Genomic DNA, 18,016 nt, shown 5'->3' with positions numbered 1-18,016 from the left:
GAAGTTATTACACATTGCTATATCTCCTCCGATCTCTCTCTCTCTCTCTCTCTCTCTCTCTCGCCCCCACCCCCCAATGAAAAAAAAAAAAAAAAGATACCCACCATGGCCCCTTTGAATTCCATGGATTTACAAGCATGTGCCTTGAATTCTAAACAATGCCTCTATAAAAGTAAGTTCACTAAAATAATGTCATGGTCAACATATTGCAGAAGTTATTTAGATGGATCAGTTATGTATTTGCAAATGTTGTGTTTAGTGCACACCTATAAACATTGAAAACACTTCTTTTAACAAAAAATGTCAACTCATTTGAAAGGCCAACAATAAATAATGGTGTTAGTTCAAGATAAGATATTATGTTATCCTCCTCTAGAGGACAATGAATTCAATCGATGAATTGTGTGCTAAGCAAGGTTTTAAGTCCCGGCAGAATGGAACTCCAAAATCCACCCACGGAGGGAGAGAAAAAGAAAGAGGAAAGAAAGAAAGGAAGAAAAGATGAAGAAAAGAAAAAAGTGAAAGGAAAGAAGAAGGAAGGCAAGAAGGAAGGAAAGAGAAAGAGGAAAAAAATGGAAAAAAAAAAAGCAATAACAGAAGGGATAAGAAACAAAATGAATGAAAAGAAAGAAAGGAAAGTAGAAGAAAAAGAAAGCAAGGTAGGAAGGAATGAAGAAAAGAAAGAAGAAAAAAGAAAGAAAGAAGAAAACAGAAAGGAAGGAAGGAAAGAAAGAAAGGGGAGATAGATGGAGCATATCTATTGGGATGCATGATCGGAACAAAGCAAGATAGTGGGGCTTCCCATTCTATAAAGAAATCAAGACAGCTCTATCCCATCAGATTTAAAATCTTGGTACTAGGAACATGCAATTAAATGAGTTGACACTATTTTAGAATAGTAAACACCTATCGAGTACTAACTAGTTTTGCATATAGAGAACTGCTAATGATAGTACTCCCATGATGGACATATAATCAGAGAGTTGAACACTAATCGTATCATAACTGATGAGACTAATTCATTGTTTTGTTTTCTAATCATCTAGCTTCAAAAAGCAATCAAATGGAAGAGTAAAATGAAACATGATAAAAGCCAAGATTCACACAGACATGCAGCAAACATGTATCTTTTAACTAATCAAATAAAAGTAGGAATATGATCTCACGTTCGGATGGTATGATTGATCCATTTAGCTGACGGCTTAGCCCAACAGCATAATCACACATATCAATGATTTCCTGAAAAATGATTAACTAAAATAGTAAGCTGGAGGAAATGATGCCATTGTCACCATTACAATCGAATGTAACTAATCAGCATTACAATTAATGAATTGTATGAGCCTATGGAGGTCATTGCAAAATAATGCATTATAATATGATGTCCACATTTGTTGTGATATCAGTATATGAAAAGTAAAGAAACATGAGTGCGAGACAAAAACCAGTAAGTGAAGCCTAACCAAGGAAATAAGCATTTCTTTTTGGCATACTAGAAAAAGAAAAGATAATATTGTTTAGTCATCTTAATGTGTACATGCCTAATTACCAAAAGGGTAACTAACAGTTTCACATGCATTGTATGTGAGCATCTCCAACAGCATATCTTTATTCAATAAATATTCAACAGACTTGTATGTGAAAAAAAAATGCAGGGAGAAGGAATGAAGAAAAACAAAACAACTATTTTCATGATTAATAAACAAAGCACTATAACAAAAAAAAAATACCAAACTTGATACAATTAAACTACAAGACTATAAATTCATATTATAAAAAAGAAATAAAAGGTATATATCATACTAGATGCAGTACTAGTTTTCTCTTCAAGTAGCAATGCCAAATGAACTAAGAGTTCAAAGGTCATTAGAATTTATAGATTCTTACCTGAACTTCCCCAATCCCTTCAGGAAGTATTTTTCCCATTTCAAGTGACACGAGCCTACCAAGAAGTTGAGTTTTGCTCTCAATGCTTCACCAATTTGTCGAACAATTTCTCCCCTCTTTGGAGCTGGAATCTGGGGAAGGATTTGATAGAGAACATTAGCAACTAACCTGATAAGTGATGCATTACATAAACGACATATTGCAGCTGATCTCTACTAGATGAAATTCCTTTTGATAGTGAAAACTAAGATATAACTAGAAAATTCAGTAGAGCTACCGGTATAGGAAAGCCGAAACTATAAAGCTTCCGGAAGTAAAAATCCACAGTAAAACTAATTACATTGACATCATTAATTCTTTAAAAGCTTCCTTTTTCTGAGAAAAAGAAAGGAAGAAACAAGCGATTTGTGTGTGATAGAGAGAGTGAGTGTATGCAGAGGTATTTGTGTGTGTGTGAGAGAGAGAGAAAGAGAGAGAGAGAGATGGCTCTTCAAATTACAAAACAGATGCAGCATCACCAGCTTAACAATTAGTGATGAGAAAAAATAATTAAAAAGAAATTGCAAATCATCAGTGTCAATTTATTCAATCAATTAACATATCATTTTCCATCAGATAAGACATGACATTTGCACTCTAAAATCCTGTTGTGGCCAATCCCCTGTTACGCCTGTCGCTGGTGAGGAGCACCTACAAAACAAAGTCCACACAGACTGAAGTTGTGTCCGACGGGAACCCTCCGATGCTTAAGTCAGTGGGGCGTGGTGAACAGCAGATGAAGAATATTTGAAATGACAGGGTCTCAGCCCAAAATATCTTACCAATGCTATTCATTTACCTTCTTTTTATAAGTGATTCAGATATAACCGTCGAGCACGTGGTCCCTTTTTATGGCACTAAATTATCGGATTATAATTATGGAGTTAGTGGGCTGTTTATGCCCACTAATGATCGTGACACATAGTTGATAACCATTTATAACGGTTAGATATGTAGGTTCCGCACATTCCGGCTTTATGTGATCGTGGGAAGATAAGCCGACTATATGTCGGTGGTTGTGAAAATCTGAATGAGCATCGGTCGGTAACTCTGATGTGCTGATGGTCATGAGTCGGATATTAACTGAGTTGTCATGGTTGTCTGTTGATGGTTGAGAATACCCGACTGTTTGTCGGTTAACTGATTATGGGCCGTCATACTGTGTTTATAAAGCCGATCTATAGTCGGAATCGGGGGTCGATTAAATTATCCCAACAGTTGCCCCCAATCTCCAGTCCAAGGTAGCCTGACATGCATATTGTCACGTGATCTGTCACGTTGGACGAAAGAAGTTGCTACATCACGTGCTGCTTCGAGTCCCGATTTGGCTGCTGGCATTAATGATTTTTGAAATGCGAGAGGTCTTCAGCTATTTTGTTGTTTTGATAACTGTAAGATCATCATTGAGCTGTCATTTCGGAAAGATAATTCGACGTTCAAAAAATTCGGATAATTTGATTCTGACTAATAAATCTTGGCCACGTATCCAAAAGCATTGGCCCTGAGCTGTTCACGCGGATAATGATGAGGTAGCATGATCTGGGAGTAGGTGCATTGAACCGTCCAATCAATGGTCGGTCTCGATATTGCCATGTATCGACATCTGAAGAGATCCTGATTTATCTGATTTCATCCAAACTGTTGAGGGATCCTATATATATAAAGTCACTTTCATCTAGACTTTACTTTTGCATTTGTCGCCTCTCCGCAACAGAAGGTTCTGCTGCCTTTCTGCAACAGAAGATTCTGTGCCCCCAGCACTAGGAGCTTTCCGTGTCTTTCGCACCGTCTTTGGCTTCAGATCGAGTCCTCCTTCCTTCTCCTAGGATTTTTCTCTTAGGATTTTTTCTCCTCTTTTCTAGTTTTTCAATTTTGATGGCCAGTAAAAAGACTTCTTCTCGAGATAGTCGATCGGGGAATCCAGCCGACAACTCCCTTTCGGATCCGAAAATGGAAGCTTCTTCCTTATCCGGGCCTAATGTTGAACGGCTCCAGGAACAATACCGTATCCCAAAGCAGTATCAGCTTTTTACTCCGGACGCAAATGGTCGGATGAACTCTCCTCCGGATCAAGTCGCATTTTATGTCAAAGACTTTTGGGCCGATCTTCGATTCCCGATTTCAGAATTCGTCCGAAATCTTATCGACTATTATGGTCTCTGTCCTGCTCAGCTGGCTCCAAACTCCATCCGACTGATCATTAGCTTTGCTTTGTTATGTCGGCTTATACCGATTGAACCTCGTCCTTCTCTCCTTCGAACTTTGTTTATCCTTCGTCCTCATCCCAAGATCAAGGGTTGGTGGTTTTTCAATTCGAAGAAAAGCCTTTCTTTTATCTATAATCTTCCATCGTCTATTTATAGATGGAAGAATCAATTTTTCTTTACTTCTTCTTCTGCTCCTGAAGGCTTCCCTTCGTGTTGGGACGATCCAAGAACTGGCCCCAATGAGAACAGTCGGGTGGATGCCAATGATTGGGAAGACTTCTTCCGACTGAAAAACATGAAAGTTCTTCCACAACGAGAGCTGATGACCGAACAAGCTCTTTATGATATCGGACTTAGTTCGGTAACTTCCTTAGGTATAACATAGTCGGCCATTTTGCTTTTTTGTTTTTGTTTGTTTTTGAGTTTTGTACTAATCTTTTTATTTTAATTTTAGCGATGCAGACAAGAGCACGAGTGTCAGTCGCCAACATCCGCATACATGCTGTCAAGAAGAAGGCAGTAACTAAAGCTGGACCCTCCCGACCGCCAAAGAAGAGTTGAGTTCTACTCCGTCAGCACCGACTGGGGAATCTGATATTTCGTCGCAAACAGCCACTGAACCGGTCTTAGCATTGTCGGCCCCAATAACGCTTCCGACTGTGGTGCCGTCTGCTAAAGATGGGGCGGCGAGAGATGGAGCTGCGGCAGAACCATCGATGGCTCCATCAGTGGGGGTTCAGGCCGGATCGATCGCGACCAAACCTCAGCAGTCTGCGGCTGCGCCGGCTGTTCCTCCAGCAGAACGATCTCGGGTGCAATAAGTACTGATTTTCCGATGGTTTCAAGCGCACGACCGCAATTTCGGCCGATGATGGGTTATCTGCGGGCCTCCCCACGCTCTTTGATATCTGGATTTTCGAAAGTGAGTCGGCCTTGACCAATCCGGCATTGGCCAAGCGGCTCATTGAAGCTGCTCTTCTCCCAACTAATAGGGAGAACAGGAAGAGTCGGATGGTGGCCGAGATGTTCTCTTCCTTCTATCCGACGATACTTGGGGTAATCTTCCAACATTCTTTTTTTTTTAACCTGACTTGTCTTCTATTTTCTGTTTTCAGTAGGTGCACGATATGCACACTATAGAGAGTGGGTATCGGAAGATCGCCAATTTTTGCCGGTCTTGGATGGATAAGATGTCGGCTGAAAATGCTGAAAAGACAACTGCCCTCAAACAACTTTAGACAGCAACCGAACGGGAGGCAAAGCTTCAGGAAGAAGTCTCCCATCTAACAGCCGACCTTCAGTCCTCCAAAGCTGAGCTTGAGTCGGCTCATCAAAACATTACATCTCTCGAATCTCGGATTAAGAGTAAGAAACACTCCATCCATCGGCTCCGAAGATAAAGGGATGGATGCATTGATGAGCTTGAAGCAGAGCATGAAAGACATCGGACCACCCTGGAAAGACTGGCACTGGCCGATGCTGAGTCAGCCTCCGTAAAAGCTGAGACAGAGTCAGCAAAGGATGCCTTGAGTTTGACCATCGAGAACTTCAAAAATTCGAAGAAATTCAAAGAAAAAATTCTCGAAGGCGGATTTGCTTCCTACTGCATCGGATACGAGAACGGTCGAGATACGGTCGGTAAATTGTATCCAAACTTGAACTTGAGCAGCATCGTTTCTCCTGGCTCGAAAGAAGAGACTGCTGAAGAAGGCGCCGCACCGACCAAAGATGACGCACCGACTGCACCAGGACCTGCTCCAGCTACCGAAGCTGTGTCGGGGCAAGATGACGAAGAAAATGATTGGTGATCGGTGTAGCATTTTCATTTTTTTTTATAATTGGATAAATTTTGTAATCAGACTTTTGGTCCAATTTTTGTAACTTTTCCTTTAATGAATGAAAAGAAAATTTTTCAAAGTATAAATTCTCTTTTTCTTATGTACTTTCAATGTCATAGAATCATAGTCGAATAACCGAATATTAATCAACGAGTCGAATGTTCAGTAATAACTGTTGTAGAATTTATCCGTTAGTCGAATGTCAATCAACATACTTTACCTTTTAGATATTTGGATAGACGGTGATAAGCCAAATATCCTTCGACTGACCGTAGTCAAGTCGGTATGTCTAGATATTTGATAAACGATGGTAAGCCGAATATCCTTCGACTGATCGTAGTCAAATCGATGTATTTCTGATTCGATCAGGGTCAAATTGGCATAATACTCTGCTTAGTTAAAACTAAGTCGGCATAGATAGTTGTTCGACAAAAGTCGATTTTTACAGTGAAAATCGAAATATAGTCGGTGATCGATTTTTACAGTGAAAAATCGAGATACAGTCGATAACAATTGACCGTTTATTTATCAGTCTATTGTCATTTTGTAGTTGGCTGAAGCTTTTATGATTCTGAAATTCAATGTTTCATTCTGAACAATGTACATATGAACAACTTTATTGATAATACATCTTCAAATTATCGGCATTTCAGGTCCGAGATATAGTTGTTTCATCAAGAGTTTCTAGCCGATATGCGTCCGATCGAAGTGTTTCAGTTATTCTGTAGGGTCCTTCCCAATTTGAAGATAATTTTTTCTGATCCCGAGGTTTTGAGACTTCTGCTTTTCTTAGGACCACATCTCCTGGACGGAAGACCTTCGGCTTAATTTTTACATTATAATACCGATCTTGAGCTTGCTGTCGGACTTCCGAAAGTAAGTTTAGATCGACTCTCTGACATTCTGAATTGCTCGGCTCATTGTATTGTTCCACCCTTATTGATGGTAATTCGATCTCAAGTAGGATCATCGCTTCTGTTTCATAGATCAGATTGAATGACGATTCTCCCATTGGTATGCGAGGAGTTGTTCGATATGTCCATAGGATCGGATACAGTTTTTCCATCCAGAGGTTTTTCGCTTCATTTAGCCTGATTTTGAGACCATGTAGAACTGTTCAGTTGGTTACCTCCACCTCACCGTTAGATTGTGGATGGCCAACTGATGTGAGCTTGTGCGTAATGTAAAATTTCGTACAGAACTTTTTAATTCTGATTGTCGAATTGTCGATCATTGTCAGTGATGATGATGTGTGATAGACCAAATCTGTATATGATCGATTTTTGAATGAAATCTTTCATTTTACTTTCAGTGATCTGTGTCAGAGATTCAGCTTCCGCCCATTTAGTAAGTAATCAATGGTGACTACTATAAATTTTTTTGACCAGATGTAGGAGGAAAAGGACCTAGTATGTCAATTCATCATTGTGCGAAGGGCCATGGTGCAACAATTGATGTCAGCTGACTGACCGGTTGATGTTGTATATTTGCATACTTCTGACATGGTTCACATCTTCGGACAAGTTCAGCTGCATCTTTCTTCATAGTAGACCAATGATATCCTTGTCGTAAGATTTTATAAGCCAGAGATTTACCTCCCAAGTGATTTCCACAAATCCTTTCATGAGCTTCTCTGAGTGCACAGTCGGCATCTGCTGGTCTCAAACACTTCAGCAAGAGAAAAAAGAACAACCTTTTATAAAGTTGGTCATTTATCAAAATATATTGCGAGACTGTCCATCTGAGTCGTTTGGCTTCTAAAGGGTCTGTTGGTAGAGTTCCATCAATCAAGTATTGAATGATTGGATCTATCCAGCTTGGTTCATCATTGACTTGTAGCACTTCTTCGACTTTATCAATACTTAACTGTTCAAAAAATTCAATGAATATCCGATCCAGCGAGTTAAATGAAGTGGTCGCAAGTTGGAAAAGTGCGTCGGCTCGAGTATTTTCTATTTTTGAAATGTGATAGATCTCAAAATATTTTAGAGTCAACATAAGATCTTTCACCTTCTGAAGATACTTCATTATAACAGGATCTCGGACTTCAAACTCGCCCTTAACCTATCCGATAATCAGCTGTGAGTCGGCGAAGACTTTCAAATTGTCGATGTCAAGCTTTTTGGCAATCTTCAAGCCGACTAAGAGAGCTTCATACTCAGCTTAGTTATTTAAAGCTTAAAAATTGAATCGAAAGGCATATTCAGTTACAATCCCTTCGAATAGGTGAAGATGAGACCAGCTCCACTGTCTTGTGCGTTGGATGCTCCATCAATATGTAACACCCACGCCAATGCCAAGTCGGGTCTAGGAGTTTCAACTGGCTTTATTTTATCATTGGATTCATCCTCAAGATTATTGTCAGATATAGTATACTCGATGATGAAGTCAGCCAAAATTTGTATCTTCATTGATGGACATGGACGATATTGTATATCAAAATCGCTGAGTTTTATTGTCCACTTTGCCATTCGTCCTAAAGTATCAGGACGGTGTAAAATCACCTTCAACGGCTGATCTGTCAAGACAACAATAGGATGTGCTTAAAAGTATGAACGAAGTCGTTGCACTGATATGATCAGAGTGTAAATCATCTTCTCCATCCTTGAATATCTTATTTCAGCATTATGAAGTGCCTTGCTAGTATAGTAAATTGATCATTGAATTCGGTTCTCATCTTCTAGAATAAGTATCGAACTAACTGCTTCAAATGAAGTCACCAAATAGAGATACAAAATTTTTTCGACCTTTGATTTTGTAAGTAGAAGTGGAGATACCAGGTATTGTTTTAGATCTTCAAAAGATTGTCGGCACTCGTCTGACTATGTGAAGTCCTTTGCCTGTCTCAAGATCTTGAAAAGGATAAACATCTTTCTGCCGACCTTGATATGAATCGACTAAGTGCGGCGATCTTTCTATTAAGTTGTTGTATTTCTTTCTTAAAATTTAGATACTTCATATTGATGATAGTCTTTATTTTCTCGAAATTGACTTCAATTCCTCGTTGTGATATAAAAAATTTAAAATTAAAAGTTATCCCAAATGTACACTTAGTCGGATTTAACTTCATCTGATGTCGTCGAAGTGTGCTAAAGGCTTCTTCCAGATCTCGAATATGATCAGTAGTTTGGAGGTTTTTCACCAGCATATCATCCACGTAGACTTTCATATTTCGTCCAATTTATGTCTTGAATATTTTATTGACTAGCCGTTGATAAGTAGTTCCGATATTTTTGAAACCGAAAGGCATTATTTTGTAGCAATAGATGCCTTTGTCGGTTACGAAGGCTGTGTACTTCTCATCTTCAGGTACCATCCGAATCTGATTATATCCAACAAAGACATCCATGAAGCTTAAAAGTCAATGTCCTAAAGGTACATCAACTAATTGGTCGATCTTCGGCAAAGAAAAATTGTCTTTCAGACAGGCTTCATTTAGATTTATATAGACGATGTAAATTCTCTATTTCTCATTGATTTTTCTCACCATCACTACATTGACGAGTCAATCGGGATAATTAACTTCTCTGATAAAGTTAGCTACAAGGAGCTTATCGACTTCTTCGTCGATGATCTTCTGTCTTTCAGGAGCAAAAGACTTTTTTTTATTTCACTGGCTTAACTTTTGGATCAATGTTTAACCAATGGATTATTATCTCCGAAAGAATGCCTAACATATCAGTAGCCGACCAAGCAAAAATGTCGACGTTCGCTCTTAGTATATTTATTAGTTGTTGCCGCTCCGCATCAGACAAATGCGATCCAATTTGGACCGTCTTCTCAGGATCTTCTTTTTTTAATGGGATGGAAATCAGTTGCTCGGCTGGTTCACCCATTTCTTCATTTTCTCTTTGGTCCAAATTATTAACGGACAAAGTCTTCGGTTGATTATTTTTTGTGGAGACCAGGAAGCAACGTCGGACAAGTTGTGGATCTCCACGCATCTCTCCGACTCCGTTTCTTATTGAAAATTGGACTAATGAATGATATGTTGAGACTACTACTCTCAGAGCATTAAGTCCAGATCATCCGAGTATGACATTATAAGCTGAGAGAACTCAGATAACTGTGAATGTCAATAGAACAGTACTTTATTGTGGATCTGTTTCTACGGTTAATGAAAGAGTGATTTTTTCTTTCACAGTAATTACATCTCCAGTGAAACCAACTAATGGCGTTGAGACTCTTTTAAGTCGATCAGTCGGTAGTCGCATTCGAAAGAAAATCGAGTAAAAAAGAATATCTGTTGAATTTTCATTATCAACTAAAATTTTTTTTTACATCATAATTTCCTATCGTTGTCGAGATAACGACAGCATCATTATGAGTTTGTATTCTCCGAACATTATCTTTCAAAAAAATAATTACATTACCGAGTCGTCGTTTCTTCATCGATTCTTCTTCGGAAGTTGTCCCCCAGTTCTTTGGTCGTCCGGAGATCCTGTTGATTACTTCTGCCATTGATCGATTGTTAATTGTCTCCTCAGCTTGCGACTGAGGTTGTTGGTCGGTGGGAGATTGAGTCAGACGATTGCGTCAGAATTTTTCGAGGTAGTCTCAACGAATCAAGACCTCTATCTCGTTCCTGAGCTGGATGCACTTTCGGTATCGTGTCCATAATCATGATGGAACCAACAGTACTTCTTCCTATCACGACTCCTCGATGGCACTTTCATTGATAAGGGATGTCGAAGATACTCCTTTCCTTCGATCTCCATCAAAATCTATGCACGGAGAGCAGAAAGAGAAGTATAAGAGTCATACATGCTATAATTATTCGGTTTCAGACTCCATCGTCGAGGTGAAGTTCGCTTATTGATAGTCGGCCTACTTGATTCGATCGGAGCTCCACTTTTCTTCAGCTTCTTTTTTTGACTTTTTTCGTCTGTTTGGCACCGATCAGAAGCACCCTCATCCGCACGGATATACTTATATGCGTGCTCTAAAAGTTCAGTATAGATCCGAAGGAGAGTCTTGTCTAGAGAATAAGTGAATATGAATCTCCTTAGATCCCTTTTCATGGTCGATATGGTCATGTCTTCATTAAGATCCCTGACATCAAGTGTGGCTGTGTTGAAATAAGCCACAAAATCTCTCAATATCTATATCTCGTCCTGCTTAATGAAAAAGAGACTGTCTGATGTCCGTGGCACCTTTTGGCTAGTGCTGAAATGGATCACGAAAAAATGCTTGAGCTACTCGAAAGAGTTAATGCTCCCCTGCTGAAGTCCGAAATACCAAACTCGAATAGCTTTCCGAATAGTTGCCGGAAAATCGATGCATAAGAGAACGTCAGTAGCCCCCTAAATCATCATGAGAGCTTTATAGCTCTCCAAATGGTCGATAAGATCGGTGAAGCCGTCGTATGGCTCCATCTGCGGCATCTTGAACCTAGACGGAATCGGTTCATCCAGGATGTGCTGAGAGAGAAGTTGGACAGTGCAGAAATCATAGTCACTGAAAGATTTCCGACCTTCCACCTGAAATCGGACAAGCTGGCGGTCGATCTCTTTAAACTTCCATTCGTAGTCGACTAGCCGCTGTTGCCAGGACAATCTGGGGATAGAACCTCTCAAAGAATTTGAGGATGGAGAAGCAGAAGGTGTACGTGGCCTTTTCTCTTTCCTGATACTATATACACGGGAAGGAGGAGAATGCCGCAAAGAATGGGCGATACGATGGGAGTGCCGAGAGTATGGTTGTCCGTCTCGATGAGAGTGACGAGACGATCGTCGCTCTGGGGATAAGGAAGATGAATGCCGTGGAGGACAGCGGCTGTGCCTAGATGGCACTGAATGAGCCACCGACTCCTCCACCGACGGCTGCTGCTGCTGCTGGAGTCTTTGAACCGCTTCGTTAATACCTTCATTTGCTGCATAAGTGCAGCAATTTACGCATCCGTAGTGACTACAGAACGCAAAGAACTGGGCTCTGCCATTGAAGGTAGGGGAGAAACATCTTTTCGACGAAAAGACTGCCATGCTGATTCTGTCGAGTGCTGAGCTCTGATTTTTGACATAATTGTTTGTATTTTGCCCTCTACCTGTCTCGTCAATCTGTTGCGGTCAATCTCCTGTTGCGTCTGTCGCCGGTGAAGAGCACCTGCAAAACAAAGTCCACACAGACTGGAGTTGTGTCCGGCAGAGACCCTCCGATGCTTAAGTCAGTGGGGAGTGGTGAACAGCAAATGAAAAATATTTGAAATGACAGGATCTCAGTCTAGAATTGTCTTACCAATCATGTTCATTTATCTTCCTTTTATAAGTGATTCAGATGTAACCGTCGAGTACGTGATTTTTTTTTTATGATACCAAATTATCGGACCATAATCATGAAGTTAGTGAGCTGTTTATGTCCACTTATGACCGTGACACGTAATTGATAACTGTTTATAATGGTTAGATATGTAGGTTCCATACATTTCGATTTTATGTGATCATGGAAAGATAAACCGACTATATGTCGGTGGTTGTAAAAATCTAAATGAGCATCGGTCGATAATTTTGATATACGATGGTCATGAGTCGGATATTAATTGAGTTATCGTGGTTGTCTGTTGATTGAGAATATTGACTGTTTGTTGGTTACCTGACTGTGGGTCAACATACTGTTTTTATAAAGCCGATTTATAGTTGGAATCAGGCGTCTGTTGAATTGTCCCAACAAATCCATTCTGTGATTCAAAAATGCTTTCCCACTGCCTGTCGTCCTGCCAACCTCCAAATATGTCAAAATTTGTTTCTTTTTTTTTTCCTTTTCCTCTTTCACTCATCAGCTTGTCTATCGTAACCGACAAAATCGATCAAGACCTATGAAAGACGGGAAGATTTTCTGAAGTGTAAAGAAATAGATCAATGGAAAGCACCTAACCTGCATCCATATCTTGGCAGCATCCATGCACGCCTGCATCCCCTCCTCGTACTCTTGCATCGATGCCTCCACCACCTCAGCAATGACCTAAATCAAGAAACCAAATATTTGAGCCCCCATTAAACATATAAATCAAACAAATGGCTCGAATTAAGGAGAGAAGAATGAAGATTGACAGGGATCTTGATCCGATCATCCCGGAGAGAGAAAAAAAAGAGGGATCGAGAGCATGCCTGGTTGTTCGCAGGCCGGTGGGAGGCGACCACCGGGCCGCTGCCTTTCCAGGAGCCATTCACGTAGCAGCCAGGGTTGCGAGGACCGAGGCCGAGCTCGGAGAGGAACTGGTACTCCTTTTTCATCAACGCCCCCATCGATCGATCGAAAAGAGGACAAAGAAAAGAAGTAAAGTAGAAGGACACGAGAAAAGATCGAAAAGAGGGAGGGGTAGGGAAGAGGGAGGGGGAGGAGACTAGTAATAACGAGTAAGGAGGCCGTTTTCGGGCCTTTAAGCTTCACGACACGTGGACGGATTATGATGCAATGGCAGCAGCCGCAAGTCGCCAGAAGAAGAAACTGAGAAAGGCTACAACTAGAAAATTGGGAAACGAGGTTATAGTCGAATATGATGATTTAAAGGTCTACTCCTTACCCAAAAAAAAAAAAATCTACCGTACCGTGACTAGGTATACTATACTGCAATCGCAGACTAGAGCATGATAAAAAACGTTCGTATAATTAAAATATATGATTGATATGATGCACCATCAAATAACGAACGTGATACAGAATATAATTATTTTTAGATAATAAGCTATAATATAACATCTTAAAATCTTAAAAAAAAATTTCCTATCCCGCAAACCCAAGCCGCTAGATGTTCTAATTATTAGATAGATCAAATCTAGTTGACCAATCTAATAATTATTTATCATATTTATCTATTATATTTAATTAATTTAATATCAAATAAAAAGTGCATGCTATCCATCGTACATGTGCTCTAAAATTTGTATTGATCTGTAGAATTTTGTTCAAATAATAATTTCTCCAACTCTTGACTCTTGCTTCTTCCCACAGCCAACTATCAAACCCCCCCTCCCTCCTTTTTCTCAGTTTCCCGCTCTCTCTTTCTCTCCCTCTCTTTCCTCTTTTCTTCGCTTTCTTTAGCTTCCAACATTGTCATTTGTTATAGCCAACCATCGTCAGTTACTGATGCAAACCTCCTCTCTCTTCTTTCCTCCTGCTTTTCTTCTCCTCCTTAATAAGGATGAGCCCTTGACTCTAGCAAGAGGCCATCATGGTGACAAATTTATAATAATAGTGGTGTTAGCTATTATGAAGAGTACTAAGTGAAGATGGTAACACTGAGGGCATCAACTTTAATGAAATTTCATGATCTATAGCCACCATCTCTAATATATGACTTGTATCGATGGAGCAATGGGCTATAATAGTGGAGAGATGGTGTAGTGGCTACATGATAATGAGTTCTATTTGTGGTTGATGGCCATGGCAGTGGAGCTCCCAGGTTGACTAGCAGCCGCAATGGCTATCCCATAGAATAAAATGGGCTTTACCACCATTTATATTTTTTATAAAAAATAAAAGATAAAAATATCATATACCTTCTAATCTCAACATAGTATGTCTAAATTTTTAATTACATGACCACTAAGTTTAAATTGGCTCGTATGCGGGGCAGAATGATAGGGACCCATTTGGGCCCCAACAAAAGTGGAGTTGATCTCATCTCTGTGCATCACTAGACCGTATATGCTGCCAACTATGTCCGCTTGTTTTCATGTATCTCATCCAACGTGTGCTTATCTCAATGTATCACTATAAAAACGTACGGTTGTGGTAGATCGTATACGCCGCCAATCACTTCTTACAAGCCAGATTCAGCAAATACTTATCTCGGTGCGTCAACGAGCATTAGTGGTGTGCACCGCCACGTGGTGACACGGTATGGGATATAATTTCTCATCTCGCCGCTGTTTGTCTCCATCTCATCCGGCGTCACTCAAAGCTGTTTTTCCACGTAACAGCTGATCCTCGACCTTTTCATAAAGTGACGTTGCATTATTCCTGGACAACGCGGAGGGAGGTAAGCTTTCCAGCAGGGTGCTTTGATCCAAAGGAGCAACCGGTACGTGTCGGTATCACATTGAACCCAGTTCGGTGCAAGGAGTCATCCGACGAAGTGGCGTGTTAAAATTTTCTTGCAGCACCATTTGGACGTGACGGCAGAGCGGAAAGCTTTGTAAGGAGATATCCATCCGTCATCCTGGTAATATTCCAGATTTTCTTGTCAGAACTGGGGAGGCCCTCTCACCGTGTGACCTAATCCCCAACTTTATTTGTGATATCTTTATGTCATTGTCTTTGCTTGTTTGTAATGGATAGAGTCTATGCTCTACGTATCAAATCCATGATTTGATTATATATGTCCCCTTGCATTTGTCTTTGCATTAAACTAAAGCATCTCGGAGCAGTTTCAGAATTCAGCATTTCTACTTTCTGTGCAAAGTTTATGTTATCTGAGATACGATATGTGATGGTGATCTTTTCATGTCATTGTCTCTATTTATGCAATGGAAAATTGGACACTCTTTCTCTTAGGCCTCTAATCTAAAATTTCTCTACTTGTCCCATAATTTGATTGCTTCAAAATTTATGATAAAACAAAAAAATAAAATAAAAATACAAATAGCCCCTATTCAAGCGTTGGACTGAGGGTGAACCTTAACCTGTACCAGTTTTTGTATATCCATCAATCTAATCCAATCTGAACTGGATTGGATTCTCTTAGCCAAGCTGATCCCATTTTACACTAATTCAGGTTTGGCCAATTTTGCATGAGTTGGTTTAGAGCATGTCCCTTCAATTTTTTATTTTTTTGGGCAAAACAATGAAAATTCACCTTCAATAGAGATGAAAGGGAAATGAGCCTGCCTGAAAATAGGAGGTCTCGGTGAGGCCTGAGGGTTCATCTAATTATTTGATGGACCCGGACCAATGAACCGGTCTAATAGTCACTCACCATGTGACCCTCTTCTTTTTAAACAATTTGAGATCAAATAAGTGTTACATGTTGTTGGGATATACCGACCGACCCTGATGCCGACTCACCGACGCCGACTCACGACGGTCCCGATGCCGACCCATCCTCGAGGATGAACCGACGACTTTGCCCGTCTGACGACGGGCAACACCAACGGTAACTACCGATGATGCCCGGCCCGAGCGTGTCGGCCTAACGGGCCGACACTGCCTCCGATCACCTGAAGGCCGATCCTGCATCACCGACTCCCTGTCGGCTGGGACATCACCGACTCCCTGTCAGTTTGGACAACCGGCGTCCGACTTCTACAGGCCCTTCTAAGACGCGAACGGGCGGCATGGGCTGCATCCTGCCAAGACATGCCGTGCAACCGCCAGGGGGCGTTGTCCTGCAGGAACTTGGGGCCTGTCTGCCAAGGACGCGAATTAATTCCTAGACCTGTCAGCTCGTCAACGACATGACAACCCCCGATGATTTGACAACTCTTCAGTTGTCTACATCACCGACGGTGGGACCATACCACCTCCTACTATAAAACGAGGTAAGGCAGCAGCTTATGGGGGGGTTTCTTTCTCTCTCGGCCCTTCCTCTCTCCATCGCTGAGTCCCCTGATTTTCTCTACTGTTGTCCAGTCTCCTCTCTGACTTGACCGTCGGAGGGTCCCCGTGGAGGCGTCTGCGGTCAGTGTGGACTTTCCTTTGCAGGTGCTCGTTCCCGACGATCAGGCGACGAGGGGATTGGCCGCAACAGGTTTGGCACGTCAGGAAGGGGGGCACACACGATCTCCACAGAGTTTGAAGAATTTTCGAGATGACAAGAACCAGGGCTCAGTGGTCAAGAGTTACCGGATCGGCGAGACACTCTTCCCACCGGGAAGAGGCCTCTCCACCACTTCCCCAGCGGAGCCTAGCTCTCCCCATCCCTGCTGACTACAGAGGCGCAGATCGCGATGATCGTGCGGCAGATGACTGTGTTGGCCGATGCGGTCAAAAACCTTCAACAACCCACTCATTTGCCGCATTCGCCGACGGAGCAACCGGCAGCGAACCTGATGCGTCCAGGGGCAGCCGCCGACCCCGCGTCGATCTCCGTCTCCTCCTCAAGAGCAGCTGTCCCCGCATTCCCATTGAGAGGGAGAGAGGCCGCCATGACGCGACATCCACCGATCCCAGCACCCCTCTCCTTCCCAGCTCGAGCGGCAAGGAAGGAGAAGGGCCGCGGATACCGTCCCCTCCCTCTCGGAATCATCAGGAGATTCGACTCCTGGAGTCTCCCAGCACCGACGGATGGACGACTATGAGTGTAGGTTCGAAGAAATCGACCGTCGGCTCGTCCAGCTCCAGGTGGACGGTCAGAAGTCTTCGAACGACGTCGACTTCCAGACCGCCCAACCCCTCTCCCGATTCATACTCGATGAACGATCCCTAGTCATTTGAGATGCCGCACTTGGAGCCTTACGACGGCTCTACCGACCCTGTCGACCATTTAGAGAGTTACAAGCTCTCATGACGATCCAAGGGCAACCGATGCCCTCCTCTGCATCGGCTTCCCCGCCATGCTTCGTAAACTGCCAGGGCTTGGTACTCCGCCTTCCTCCGGGAGTATCCACTCCTTCTGGCAGCTCGAGCATTCTTTCGTGGCCCATTTCAACACCAGTCGGAAGCCACCACGAACCTCAGACAGTCTTTTCTCCCTCAAACAGGGAGAAAACGAGATGCTCCGATACTTTGTGGCATGATTTAACGCAGTCACGCTTGAGATTTGGGATCTCAACGAAGATATGGCTGTCTCGGCCTTGAAGTGGGGGCTGAGGGCATCCCGATTCACATACTCCTTGGACAAGACCCTCCCCGAATGTACGTCGAACTGTGGAACGCACGTACAAATATATGCATGCAGACGAAGGAGCTTCCGACTGGCGCCTGACCGAGACCAAAGGATCGAAGGAAAAGCGAAGGAAAGGTCGGGCCCTTGCCGAGCTTAGCGGACCTCCGACCGACAAACGGGTCTCACCCCGACGACCGAGCCCGAGATCTCCTCGACAGTCGAGCCCGAGACCTCCCCGACGGTGGAGTCCGATGCCGATGCATCACAGGTATGACTCCTATACT

General features: G+C 42.1%; 1 protein-coding gene across 1 annotated transcript in view; it reads right to left on the bottom strand.

The window, feature by feature from the left end:
- LOC105042090 (aldehyde dehydrogenase family 7 member A1) overlaps positions 1-13,323 on the bottom strand; it is a 44,744-nt gene extending 31,421 nt beyond the window's left edge. The window contains 5 exon segments of the mRNA XM_073253955.1: positions 1,165-1,239; positions 1,888-1,952; positions 1,955-2,018; positions 12,842-12,928; positions 13,075-13,323. Coding sequence (XP_073110056.1) covers positions 1,165-1,239; positions 1,888-1,952; positions 1,955-2,018; positions 12,842-12,928; positions 13,075-13,212 — 429 coding nt within the window. The 5' untranslated portion in view covers positions 13,213-13,323.
- Positions 13,324-18,016: the final 4,693 nt, after the last annotated feature.

This window comes from Elaeis guineensis, chromosome 3 (genome assembly GCF_000442705.2).
Source record: "Elaeis guineensis isolate ETL-2024a chromosome 3, EG11, whole genome shotgun sequence".
Taxonomy (NCBI): Eukaryota; Viridiplantae; Streptophyta; class Magnoliopsida; order Arecales; family Arecaceae; genus Elaeis; species Elaeis guineensis.
This window is presented reverse-complemented; position numbering and strand designations above follow the sequence as displayed.